The following is a 12,898-nucleotide window of genomic DNA, read 5'->3' as shown; positions in this document are numbered from 1 at the left end:
CTCCTTAACCTGCTGGAGCAGGGTGGAAGCAAGGAGTGGGCACTGCCGTCCCACCAGCTGCACTTGGTTCTGGTCTGCCAGGTCTGTGCTGGCCTGGATTTCTTCTGAGAAGTTTGTTGGAGCTGCTTGGAGTAGTGAAGGGTGGGGAAGAAGTGCTGCTCAAGAGCTAAGGCTCCGCTTGATCATTTTGGATGGATTTAACCATGGTATCTGAAGACATAGTTTCCATCAGAATGATCCCAGCATTGTGCAAGTGTCTCAGCTGAAGCCCCTGAGCAGATGTCTGAGAGCACCCGCCTCCTCCAGCTGAGCCATAGGAAAGCTGACTGTGCCCAGTAATTACAGCTTCTGCAGATTGAATGTGCTTCCAAGTGTTTTCCTTAGTGATCAATCATGTCCCAGCACTGTGATATTCCATCTCTGGCACAATCTGGAGCATCTCTGCAATCCTTGGGTGCCCATTCCCACCAGCGTTTCTACCTGTCTCTCTTTAGAATCAGTGTGGTGCAGTTCCCTGTGTTTGTGAGCTGCAGCCAGCAGGCTGCAAGAGATCCAATGGCAGCTTTCAGCACACAGAGGGATGTGATGGGGACAGACTGTCTCTACCGCCATGCAGAACTGAGTTTTTACCGTCCTCTCTCCAGAAGTATGAAAGAATAGAGTTTGAATGTTACATGTGAGCAGGTGCTGTGCTGTAGGGGATGTCATTGCTGAGCCGCTCTCTGTAATCTATCAGAGTCTTTGGGGGACTGGGGAGGTGCCTGAAGACTGGAGGACAGCCAGTGTCATTCCAGTCTTCAAAAAGGGCAAGAAGGAAGAGCCAGGTAATTATAGGCCAGTCAGCCTCACCTCTGTCCCAGGGAAGGTGATGGAACAGCTTGTGCTGGTTGCCAGCTCCAGACAACTGGGTGATAAGGAGGCTATCATGAGTACTCAGCATGGGTTCTCCAAGGGGAGGTCGTGCTCGACCAACCTGGTGGCCTTTTATGAAGATGTCACTGGCTGGGTGGATGGGGGGAGAGCGGTAGATGTAGTCTACCTTGATTTCAGAAAGGCTTTTGATACTGTCCCCCATGACATCCTTATAACAAAGCTGAGGAAGTATGGGATAGATGAGTGGACAGTGAAGTGGGTTGAGAACTGTCTGACTGGCAGAGTGCAGAGGGTTGTTGTTGGCAGTGCTGAGAGGGGATTTGATCCAGGTTTATAAATACCTGAGGTGTGGGGGCCATAGTGGCACAGCTGGTCTCTTTTCAGTAGTGCGTGGGGACAGGACTAGGGGTAATGGGGTGAAACTTGTGCATAGGAAGTTCCGCACGAATGTGCGCAAGAACCTCTTTACAGTGAGGCTGACGGAGCACTGGAACAGGCTGCCCAGGGAGGTGGTGGAGTCTCCTTCTCTGGAGATATTCAAGACCTGCCTGAACACCTACCTGTGCAACGTGGTGTAGGGAGCCTGCATTGGCAGGGGGGTTGGACTCGATGATCTCTAGAGGTCCCTTCCAACCCCTACAATTCTGTGATTCTGTTGGAATGTGGGAATGCAAGAAAGAATATTCTGAGCAAAAGCTGTGGAGTGAGATAAATGGCATGAGAAAGCAAAGCTGATAACCAAGGAGGGCTCCAGAAGAGAAAACGAAGTCCAATAGGGCATATTTAGAGACAGGTGAAGAACCCTTGAGCTCACTGAGGAGTACTAGGGTGCTCTGGAATGTCTCTTGGGCTCCCTACAGCACACATACTTGCTCTGGGGCATGTCTGGATGTCTGTAGAGCTAATTGCGGGGCCCTGAGAGACCTCTGGGGCACATTAGGGGGCACTGGCTTCCATGTAAGTGTTCCCAGGTTCCCAGAAGTCAACAGGGAAGCCTTTGGAGACCCCTTGGGAAGACTCAGTGGGGCCCTAGAGTGATGTAGCAGCTTGTGTTGGTTGCATCTGCTTGGCAGGGAAGCAATTTCCCTGGTGAGAGCTGACTGACTGGGAGGTGATTTCCTTGGTTTAATTAATTTAATTACCTGGATTATGATTAAATAACACTGTTCAGCATTCAATCAAGATTATATTTTTCCAAAGTACTTCAGTCATGCATCTGTAGCAGCTTTGCTAAAATATATCGAGTTTATTCAAAATTCCAGTGATGCTCCTAAAGCACTTGAAGTGCATTTGAGGTGGGGAGTGACAAAACAGCTCTGAGAGAATCATCATCAAATCAGAACATGGGAACGGAAACTAATAGCAGAGATTCTGATAAGAATATTTAAATTTTCAAATTACCTTTTTCTGAAGTTGTATTTCACCAAGTTTCATCAATGTGCACACTGAAAAGCTGACTTGCTGTGTTTCTTTTTATAAAAAATCATGTGTTACAATTGAGAAAAGAAGGTATAGCATGGAATATTCTCCAAGTAAAGTGCAAAAAACATTTCTTCACAGTTCCAATTAATGTCTTATGTTTTGTTCAGACTCACTAAATGATGTATTTCAGGGTACATCACATGGGAATATAAGAAGACTATTCAGAACAGGAGCTGCAGAGCAAGATGAACGGCATGAGAAGGTAAGGCCGGGAACCATGGACACAGCTTTTGTGTCACTAAGCCACTTGTGGGAGAGGTCAGGATTTCAGCAGGGATTTCTGCAGACGTTCCTTGAACACCCCCAGGGTGGGTGACTCCACCACCTCCCTGGGCAGTCCATTCCAGTCCCTGGTCACCCTTTCTGAGAAGTAATATTTCCTAATGTCCAGCCTGAACCTCTCCTGCCGCAGCTTGAAACCATTCCCTCTAGTTCTATCAGTAATGACATGAGAGAAGAGGTCGACCCCCAGCTCAATGCAACCTCCCTTCAGGAAGTTATAGAGAGCAATGAGGTCTCCCCTGAGCCATCTCTTCTCCAGGCTGGACATTCCCATCTCCTGCAGCCTCTCCTCATATGGCCCCATTGTGCACCAGACCCCTCACCAGCTTTGTTGTCCTTCTTTGAACATGTTCCAATGCCTCAGTGTCTTTTTTGCAGTGAGGGGCCACAAACTGGAAACAGAATTCGAGTTGTGGCCTCACCAGTGCTGGGTACAGGGGGACAGTCACCTCTCTGCTCCTGCTGGCGTCACTGTTTCTGATGCAAAATGTATGTAAGTGTCACATGTGTGACATCCTTTTTGATGGAGTTCTGTGACTGGAGTTCAATGGATTTGAGAGCTGACTTGAAGCCTGTGGGCATCATCCAGGAGTTGGGGTGAGAGGATGAGGTGTAGGAACAGGAACCTCTTTGGTCGTTATTAACTCCCAACTTTTTGGTCAGGAATCTCTGTGTGTTTCTTTATCATGTAAAGAACAGAGTCATTGTGCAGCTTGTGAATGAATTGATTCACGCCTGCTGATTGGTGCTGTTCTCTACAGGGAGCTGCAATAGAAATGGACACTTGTGGTCCACTGTCCAGCCCCCTCCCATGTTGGATTTCCTGGGCTTTGAGACACGTCTTCCAGATGCACTTTGTGTTATTTCTGATGTGTTGACCTGTTGAGCTCCAGCCCCAAAGGAGGATTCAAGTACTACCACCGCAGTCTATTGGGACTGTAGTATTTCTTGCTAAACAGAATTCGTGTGCACCCTTGTCTTTCGTCTGTACAAAGGATCTTGTAATCATCTCTGTCTGTGTTTCTTTTAGACCCTGTGATGGAGCAGAGAGGAACACAGACTTGGGTGGATCTTCATTCAGGAGCAGGGACACGTCATGCTCATCTGAGGTGTCTGGCTGACAGCAAGAGCAGAGAGGTAAGTTTCATAGGGTCGCGTGCCCATTTTATTTTATTTTTCATTCATGATGCATAGAGGCGTTCCCCAGACAAAGTGAGCATTTCTCAACTGGACTTTCTAGAAATGAGCTAGGCAGTGAAAATGGGTTTGAAGCATGCCTAGGAGCCCCGCAAGAGAATGCTGAGAGTTAATCTGGCACCCTCCTTTGGAAACGTCCGTTGTCTGTCAGCTCTTCAGCTGTGCCCTAACACCTCCCATTGCGCTGCCACACCAGGATAGAATTCCAAGCCCACACTGAGTCCTGGAATGTTGTGGTGCCGTGTTGGAATCAGATGTGACCACGTGGTCTTGGCTCCCCGCCTTGTGGGGGGTCATGGTGGACCAGGCTGTTGGCCGTTGGTGATGTCATAAGCGGCTGGAATGAGGGGAGGAGCGGTGCGTTCTGTGTTCCTTTGTGGGTGAGCTAGTGGTCGGAGTGGTTGGTTGCGTTGTGGTTCTTGTGCCTTTAGTGCCGTTAGTTAGTGCCGTTAGTTAGTTAGTGCCTTTAGTTAGTTAGTGCCGTTCGTTAGTTAGTTAGTGCCGTTCGTTAGTTAGTTAGTGCCATTAGTTAGTTAGTGACTTTAGTTAGATACTTTAGTGCCTTTTTCTTCACACCGTCGTGTGTGAAGATAGCTTGAGGTGATCTCACTGCCAGGTATGTGCCATATTTTGTCCCCCCGCATGGTTTTACCACAGGGTATGCGAGGGTAGTTCTGAAGAAGTCTGTCCATACTGTGCTGTGTGAATAGGGAAAACAGAAGTGTGTTTCTGCTCTGTTCCAGCTGTTCACACTTGCTGTGATGGGTGCTGCGTGCAGTGGGATCAGCCGTGAGCCTGAGGTGGCGGCGACGGAGGTACAGTATGAAGCTCTGGCTGGTCTTTGTTCCCTGTGTTGAGCCAGCAGAGGGAGCTGCAGATGTACTCTCCTGCAGGAAAGAATGGGCCAAAAAGGGCCTGGCCAGCTGTCTGCGCCAGTGCCATTGCTGATTAGTCTGGGTAGAGAGAGATGCATCTTTGCATGGCCTGGCAATGCACAGCAGTAAGAGAAATAACTGTGATGAGACATGCAGCTCCTTCTGAAGTGCTCCTGATAAGGACAGAGCGCATTTGCTGCAGCTTTCTCTGCAGATGTGCTTCTCACCTTGAAATCCTCCTGGTTTGTCCGCAGCTCCTGACCACGGTCTGTTCTCTATTTTGCAGGCTGATAACGTGCGGAAGCCGCAGCTGGAGCGTGCTGTGTCATCGATTAACGTTCCAGCGATTGCGGCGGCCCATGTTATTAAGTCCTACGTCGCCCAGGGGCCGGGTGAGCTCTCCCTTGAGGTAAGCAGTTAGAGGCGTTCCTTGTTGTCATGCATAGAAGAAGGCAGTCGTTTGAGATGTGTTTTCCTACCAGATTTGCTGAATGTGGGATTGACGTTTCAATCTCTTGCAGGTCGGAGATCTGGTGAGCATTGTTGACATGCCACCAAAGGAGCTGAGCCCCTTTTGGAGAGGCAAGCGTGGCTTTGAGGTAGGCACACGTTTCCGACTAGAGAGCACAACTTGAGTAGAGTCAGGAATCTCAGGTTGGAGCTGCTCTGCCTGCACAGGATGTCTTCTGGATGCAAGCAGTTGCCCTGTGTCGGTGTCAGAGGACCTTCCCTTGGGCTCTGGGCTTGGGCTAATGCCCAGCTGTCTTTTTGTTCTTGTTACAGGTTGGACTTTTCCCTGGTGAGTGCGTGGAACTCATCAGTGGAAAAGTTCCCGAGGCCCTCGTCAATTCCTTGCCAAAGCCAGGTACGTATGTTACATTTGATAATGCGGGTTAGTAAAATGGGGTCAGAATGTGGCTTTAAGGGGGTTCGTTAATGCCCAAGTTCAGCAAGCTTAGCAAGAGGACTGCATTAAGCTCCTTGGGCACCTCCAGTGATGGGGAAAATCTCTTCTTGAGTGTCCTTGTTGGGAATGCTCTTCCCGTTGTTACATGCTTTGTCGAATGCATTATGTTTGTCCTCGTCCAACCGAGCCAAGCCTGAAATGAACTGGTTTCTTTGTTTTGTTGTGCAGTGCCAAGGAGACGGGGCAAGCTCATCCCCTTCCTTCGTTCCCTGGTGAAGGCCCGCCCCAGGAGAGCGACGGAGCCGGAGCCGAAGAAGGAAGGGGTGTTTGGTTGTGACCTGGGGGAGCACCTTCTCCGCTCTGGCCGTGATGGTAAGGAACAGCCCATTCCTGAGATCTTGCTCCATTGGGCAAGTTGAGCTAACCGCTGGCTCTTGTTCTGTAGTCCCCCAGGTCGTCCAGAGCTGTGCTCAGTTCATTGAGCATCATGGCGTGGTGCGGGGCATATACCGCCTCTCTGGCGTCATGTCTAAGATCCAGCGACTACGGTAAGAGTGCTGCGACTGACACAGCTGTCAGCAGGGGCACGTGCCATGTTACGGGCGTTCAGGGGAACCCCTTCCTTTTCTTGACTGTATTTTGTGTGGCTTTGGACTTGTTTTCGTCTTTCTCAAAACCCTCTGCCCAATTCTGTGTCCTTCTCTACAGCCATGAATTCGATACGGAGCAGGTTCCCGAGCTCAGCGTCCAGGACATTCACAGCGTGAGCTCCCTGTGTAAGATGTATTTCAGGGAGCTCCCGAACCCGCTGCTGACTGACCAGCTGTATGACAAGTTCTTGGTAAGCACAGGGCAATGTCTTGGAAATGACACGTACCTGTTCCCTGGGCATCCTGGCCAGTGGTTGCAGCAGTGCCCCAGCTCTGAGGTCTTCTTTCTGTTAGCCCCATGAGGCATGTCTTTGCCACATCCTGCCTCTCACTGATGGCACTTGTTTTGGTGCCGAGAGGTGCTTATTTAAGCTATTCACAATGGTTGTGAGAATTCCCTTTCCTTTGCTGTTCCTCAGCTATTGGTAGAATGAGGTTAATAGCATCTTGGAGACAAATGCCTACTGCCAGGAGCTGCACTGCACAGTCAGGCAGTAAAGCCCCCCAGAGCTTGCACTGCTTGGCCTTGATGGCACAGGCTGCGTGCTGCTGTGTTCCCCTGATGCCCCTTGGAAGGCATCGAGTCTGCCTCGGTGCTGACCACCAGCGCGCTGTCCCCATGGTTCCCAAACCTGTGGCAGCTCTCCAGCCTGACTGGTGTCTGAATCCCTTCCTGCCTTTTTCCAGGACGCTGCCGGTGCTGCAGAGGAGGAGCGGGTCCAGAGAATGAAAGACACCATCCAGCAGCTGCCCGCTCCTCACTACAGGTCAGTGCTGCGCTCGGTCTGCTGAGCTCAGCCCTGCTGCCTTACAGAGGGCAATGATGCGATTCCAGGTGTTGTCTCACACCTGCAACATCATGCCTGTGCACGCTGCAGCGGCTGAAGGCTGCATTGGGTCAATTGATTGGGTCAGTTCCTTGGCACGGGGGCACGGTTGGTGCAGCTGATGGCTGCGGCTGAGCTTTGCAGGGCTTGGTGCTGCAGCGTGGTGGCATGGGGAATGTTTTATCTGCTTCATATTCAGGGTGGTAGCAATGCCATCAACTAGCATGAAGTGAGGTTTGTTTTGTGCACTGCAGGACGGCTTGCTTTTTGGTGCTGAACATCCACCTCTCTTGTTTTCCAGGACGCTGCAGTATTTAATGAGGCACCTCGCAACTCTCGCCGGGAACTGCTCCGTGACCAACATGGACGCCAAGAACTTGGCGATTGTGTGGGCTCCAAACCTCTTAAGGTAAACTTCTCTTTTCTCTTTCAACACGATGCTTAGTTCTGCTCTCCCCCAACCCCAGGGACACAATTTCTAGATGACAGTTTCTACTCACTTGTTTAGCTGGGACTGCTGTGTCTCTGATCATCCAATAGAATTTTGTCAGTGGCATCGCTGTTTGCCCACTTCGATAGTTTTTGGCTACAGAAATTCAGACTTGGGGAAATGATCTTGGGGAAATGACTTGTAAGATCTGCCTTTTCTTCAGATCCCAGCAGAGCCCATCCGCCTGCGCCAGTGGACAGGATGCCTGCAAGGAGCTGCAGACCCAATCTGCTGTGGTTGAGTTCATAATCAATCACACAGACGTCCTCTTCTGCTCCGAATGCACACCAGCTGTGGGAGAGGGTGAGCATCTTCCTCCATTAGCTTGATCTGACACCTTGATCCAATCCAGATCTTCTCCAAAACCTTTGAAAATGCTTTTACTGTCAAGGAGACAGCAGGCTTCTGGTATTAAATTAGAATATGGCCCTCTGTTGCTGGATCCTTAGTGTGTCCAAACCCAAACCTTACATGTAGAGAACCATCACTGCTGTTAAGATGTTTTGCAAGCAGGTGAAGCTTGATTTAATTGTGGCAGCAAAGCTTTCTGAAATCCCAGCCACCTAGTTTTTTAGCGTTTTTGTTTGCCTGTTTCGATACCGAGAGCTGCTCTTAATTATGGTTATGTCCTTTGCCACGAGCATACCTCTAAGCACATGGTTATTTTGAGGTCCTCTTCTTTGAGTGTCTCGGATAAGCAAGTCTGTGAGAAATGCAGAACTGGGATGGCTGTGCTGCTGCTTTCTGATCCTCTGTCTTACCTGTGGTTTTCCCTTGCAGGGCACAGTTCTCTGGCCGGGACCAAGTCTGTGTCTCCTGCTACAAAGCTTCTCACGCTGCAGGAGGCACAGGCTCAGAGAAGCGGCCAGAGAAGCTCTCCCACTGCGACTCGGAGCAGAGAGATAGAAGTGGAGGAAGGCCCCGCAGCTGTACCGGGGGCCTTCCACACTGTCATTGATTTTCCATCTAAAAGGTAAAGAGGACTTCCCTTTCCAGCCCCTATCTTCATTGGTTGGGTGGGTTTTATTGGTTAAATATTTGTCCATTATATATATATGAGCCTGCCAGCTCCTGTCCTGTCCAGCTGTGGAGCCTTTACTCACATGCTCTGCATCTTGATTGACATGGTTGAGAGGATTGTAGCCAGCAGGACTTGAGGGTTGAGCTGTAGGAATGGAAGCGTCCACTGCTGTTTGAAACAGAGCGTGTTTCTAAGCTGTGTTTCAGCAGAAACCAGGCAGTGCCAGGAATGGGCAACAATTGGCAAGGGCTCAGTGCAGCTCTTCCCTCACCCTGCACCACAACTGACAGCATGCTCTGTTTTCTCTCTCCAGACCAAGTTCTCCCAGTAGGAGGGCAGAGACAGCAGCTGGCAGTTGGTGTTCGTGCTTCTGCCTGCACAGACCATCCAGTGTGGCCGAACACCAACTGCAGAGCAGTGCCAGGGAGCCCTCTGAAGCTGAAGTCTTGGTTCTGGCAGGTAAGCGAGTAAATCCAGCTTTCAAAACACTGCTCGTCAGTAACACAGGTAGAATTCATGCTTTCAGTGGGCTTGTACCTTTTTCTGGTATGCAAGCCCGTGCCTGACATCTTCGGTTGACCCCTGTCTTTCCGAAATGAGTCTCTTGTCAACACAAGAGCTGGGCCTGCACGAGGATCACTTTCAAGGCAGTGACACAGTTGCTAGAAGCCTATTTGCTTCTGCCCACCACCACTACATAGCCAAATGGCAAGAACCTCTTTCATGATTCATCTTGTGAATGTTCGACACTAACCGCTGTGCATCTGTTCCTTTGTAGGTGAATCGAGTCCTTGTGTAACGCCAGGACGCAGCACTTATTATGATGCAGCATCCTGTGCTTCAATCAGTATAGAGGTGTTAGGAAGCACAGGATGCTGCAGTTCAAGTGACAGACTTTCATACGAAAGCAACGACGAAGAGAATAATGTCATCCTTGTTGAAGCCGTAATTCATCCCATACCTGCTGAATCTGCTGACCTGAGCCTGCCAGACACCACAAGCACCAGCTTTGATGGTGACCCAGTGCCTTTCGAGGACAGCGCAGCCCAAGGGCAACCCGAGTGCCCCAACAGCAACACCATCATGCAGGCTCAGGTCAGCGTCACCGAGGAGAAGCCAAACATTTTGGAGGGGGATGTAGAATCAAACCATGAGTCCCAGGCTACAGAGGGCAACAGCACGACTTCTGAGCCACTCTCGTGAGAAAACAGAGGATGAGTCCCATCATTCCGCCACACCTCACATCCCCTTTTTTCTACTATTGAATAAAGGCACGTGTGTGCTCAATCAACGCCTTGACTGAATTCTGAGTCTTCATTCGCAGAGATTGGGATGAGTGCAAGAAACATCAAGGCAGCTCAGCTAGCAACGCTCTGGCTGTGGGCTGCGTGCAGGGACACTGTAACCATACAGGGAAAGGCTTCCACTGCTTCCTAAAGCTGTAGTCCAGCCCTGCTACTGCTCTGTGGCACAAAGCCCTGAGGGATGTTCCATATTGTTAACCTAAGTGAAGCCAGCTTCATGCACTGTGTTTTGTTGTTGCTGGGTGAGAGGGGGATGCACGTTGGTGAGAAGATGAGCATTGCTGGATCTGCCACGAGTGTCCCTTCTGCCTCTAAGAATATGTCCTAAGTAGGATGTGAACACTGCTGGCACTTCCTCATTGCACGTGCTTGGAGGATCTTCAGTTCTTGCACATTCAGGATGTCTGTCAGTGACTACGAGGAAATTCTCAAGTACTAGGAATTCCATGAAACAGCTGGAACGGGTAAGTGTCATCTTTGTACAGAAACAGCACGCCTAACAGTCTGTCTCACCACTCTGGAATTAATCTGAGAATAGATTGACAGCTCTTGTCAGTTCTCTAAGTCAGGTTTCATTTGTATAAACTTGAAATTGGATTTTTGAAACCAGTTGGAAATTGATGGTGCTGATTACCTCTTCCTCTAATTAAAGCATTATGCATTTTCTGTTGGGAGAGAAAGTTACAGTACTCCACTCAATTTCAGTGGATTGCAGGAGAGAATTGAAGGGGGAAAAAACAACACAAAGTAGAACTCATGGGTTGAGATAGAATTATGTACTGAGATAGAGAAAAGGATAATAGTTATGATGAATGCAAAAGCAATTGCTCACCACCTACCAATCAGTGTCCAGTTAGCCTCCTAGTAGTGGAAGAGATTGACATGAAGTTCTACCCCCTTCAAAACTCTTTCCACAATATGTCATATAGTATGGAATATCCTTTGGCCAGTTTAAGTCAGCTGTCCTAGTTCTGTTCCTTCTCACTTCCTTGGGCTCTCAGCTGAAGTCTTGGTCCTGGCAGGTAAGGGTGCAAATCCAGCTTTCAAAACACTGCTTGTCAGCAACACAGGTAGAATTCATGCTTTCAGTGGGCTTGTACCTCCTTCTGGTGTTCAAGCCCGTGCCTGACATCTTCAGTTGACCCCTGTCTTTCCCAAATGAGACTCTTGTCAACACATGAGCTGGACCTGCACAAGGGTCACTTTCAAGACAGTGGCTCTGTTGCTTGAAGCCTATTTGCTTCTTCCTGCCACCACTCTATAACCAAATATCAACAACCTCTTTCATGATTGAACTTGCAAACGTTTGACACTAAGCCTTGTGTTTCTATGCCTTCCTAGTTGATTCGAGCCCTTGTCAACCCCAGAGATCCAAACCAAGTAGTGATGTGCTGTGTGTTTCCATCAATGGAGAGTTCTTATTAAGCACGAATCGCTGCAATTCAGATGACAGCCTTCCACATGGTAACAGTGATGGACACAAGGGGCTCATCCACGTTCATGCTCTCATATCTCCTGGCTTTGCTGAAGCTCCTGACCTGAGCCTGCCAGACACCACAGTCACCTGCCTGGATTGTGACCCAGCGCCTTTGCAGTGCTGCCCATCCCAAGCACAGCCCGAGTGCCCCAACAGCAGCACCACCATGCAGGAGCAGGGCAGCATCAGTGAGGTGAAGCTGAGCATCTTAGATGGGGACTTAGAGTCAGGCTGCCAGTCCCAGGCACCAGGCAGCAGCACCAGCTCTGAGCCACTCTCATCTTGACAAGAGGAGTCCCATCTTCACCCTTGACCTCTCAAGCCCTCCTGTCTTTTATTGAATAAAGTCACTCTCATGCTCAATCATCGCCTTGGCTGCATTCCGAGTCTTCATTCACAGGGATTGGGATGAATGCAACAAACAGCAAGGCAGCTCAGCTTGCAATGCTATGGCTGTGGGGTTCGTGCAGGCAGAGCTCTGGGTTCCCATTTTGCCTGGCTTTGGGATGTCAGCAGCAAGATCTCTACCATTTTGTATGGCAGCAAATAATCTCTAGCATCCAGGTTGCTGCTCATGATAATCCCAGTCTTCCTGGCTGTCGCTTTGTGATACCTTTCAAAGCCTTTTGATACTCTCTGATGCCTTGGCTGCTCCCTAACACCTCTGTCCTCCTGCCATGTTGACTCATGTCTCCCACTTTGAAGCTGGCTTTGCAGATCATCTCCAGCCCTGTCATCATCACGCTGCAGCAGGAGGTGCTCACCTGGCCCAATGTCTGGCAGTGCTGCTTGTTCTGCAGATGAGCAGCTGCCTCCTCATCTCTTCAGCTACAGTAGTTTTTCTCAGGGCAGTTAGATGCAGTCATGCTCCTCTGGATTTGGTGTGTTAAATCCATGCTGCATGGCAGCAGTCAGTGCAATACAAAGGTGTTCTGTGTGCCACAGCATTTCTCCAGGGGCTGCCAAAGGTAGAAGCACAACACAGCACCATCCTTCTGACAGTAATGTCTGTGAGTGTTAGACATGTGAGCACTGCATCATCCCCAGCGTGTCAGTGCTTTTCCACACCAACCTGACTCTCACACTCTGCACTGAATGTAACTCTGCTCTTGTGGAGACAAATGCTTTCTGTCACATCCTCCATCCCTGCAACCATTTGCCGGTAGGCAGCTCTTGCAGAAGAATCAAGCAGCAGAACCTTGTGCTCACCCTACAGCACGCAAATGCTATGAAAGCAGAAATAACCTGGCGTGCTCTGGGTCTGCAACAGATGGGAGAGGTAGATTGTGTTTTTGCAGTGGAAGTTTCCAGTATTTTCAGTACACAGTGTAGGCCCTAACTGAATGTATAGCCCTCTTGTAAAACAGCTGTATAAGTAGTTTTTCCACCAAGAAAGTTGCTGAACAGAGTTAAGTTCAGACTGGGGGCATTCTGACATGGGTAGAATTGAGACAAGCACAAGATAAATACGCAGGGTGGGTAGAGCCCAGCACAGCACAGAATGAATGTACTG

The 12,898-nt window shown here is 49.5% G+C and overlaps 1 protein-coding gene across 2 annotated transcripts in view; it reads left to right on the top strand.

The window, feature by feature from the left end:
• LOC146753534 (rho GTPase-activating protein 32-like) overlaps positions 1-11,337 on the top strand; it is a 43,177-nt gene extending 31,840 nt beyond the window's left edge. The window contains exons 5-18 of one of the 2 annotated variants that reach the window (XM_085530601.1): positions 4,578-4,649; positions 4,996-5,118; positions 5,231-5,308; positions 5,493-5,574; positions 5,845-5,988; positions 6,062-6,164; positions 6,325-6,457; positions 6,954-7,033; positions 7,395-7,502; positions 7,747-7,886; positions 8,364-8,556; positions 8,918-9,063; positions 9,383-10,372; positions 11,250-11,337. In XM_085530601.1, coding sequence (XP_085386727.1) covers positions 4,596-4,649; positions 4,996-5,118; positions 5,231-5,308; positions 5,493-5,574; positions 5,845-5,988; positions 6,062-6,164; positions 6,325-6,457; positions 6,954-7,033; positions 7,395-7,502; positions 7,747-7,886; positions 8,364-8,556; positions 8,918-9,063; positions 9,383-9,807 — 1,809 coding nt within the window. In that variant the 5' untranslated portion in view covers positions 4,578-4,595 and the 3' untranslated portion in view covers positions 9,808-10,372; positions 11,250-11,337. The remainder of the gene's footprint in view (positions 1-4,577; positions 4,650-4,995; positions 5,119-5,230; positions 5,309-5,492; positions 5,575-5,844; positions 5,989-6,061; positions 6,165-6,324; positions 6,458-6,953; positions 7,034-7,394; positions 7,503-7,746; positions 7,887-8,363; positions 8,557-8,917; positions 9,064-9,382; positions 10,373-11,249) is intronic. The other variant, XM_085530600.1, reaches the window with a different exon arrangement.
• The last annotated feature ends 1,561 nt before the right edge of the window (positions 11,338-12,898 follow it).

This window comes from Coturnix japonica, chromosome Z (genome assembly GCF_054131305.1).
Source record: "Coturnix japonica strain WE chromosome Z, WE-NBRP24, whole genome shotgun sequence".
Classification (NCBI taxonomy): domain Eukaryota; kingdom Metazoa; phylum Chordata; class Aves; order Galliformes; family Phasianidae; genus Coturnix; species Coturnix japonica.
The sequence above is the reverse complement of the archived record's forward strand: the minus strand, read 5'-3'. Positions and strand labels throughout refer to the sequence as shown.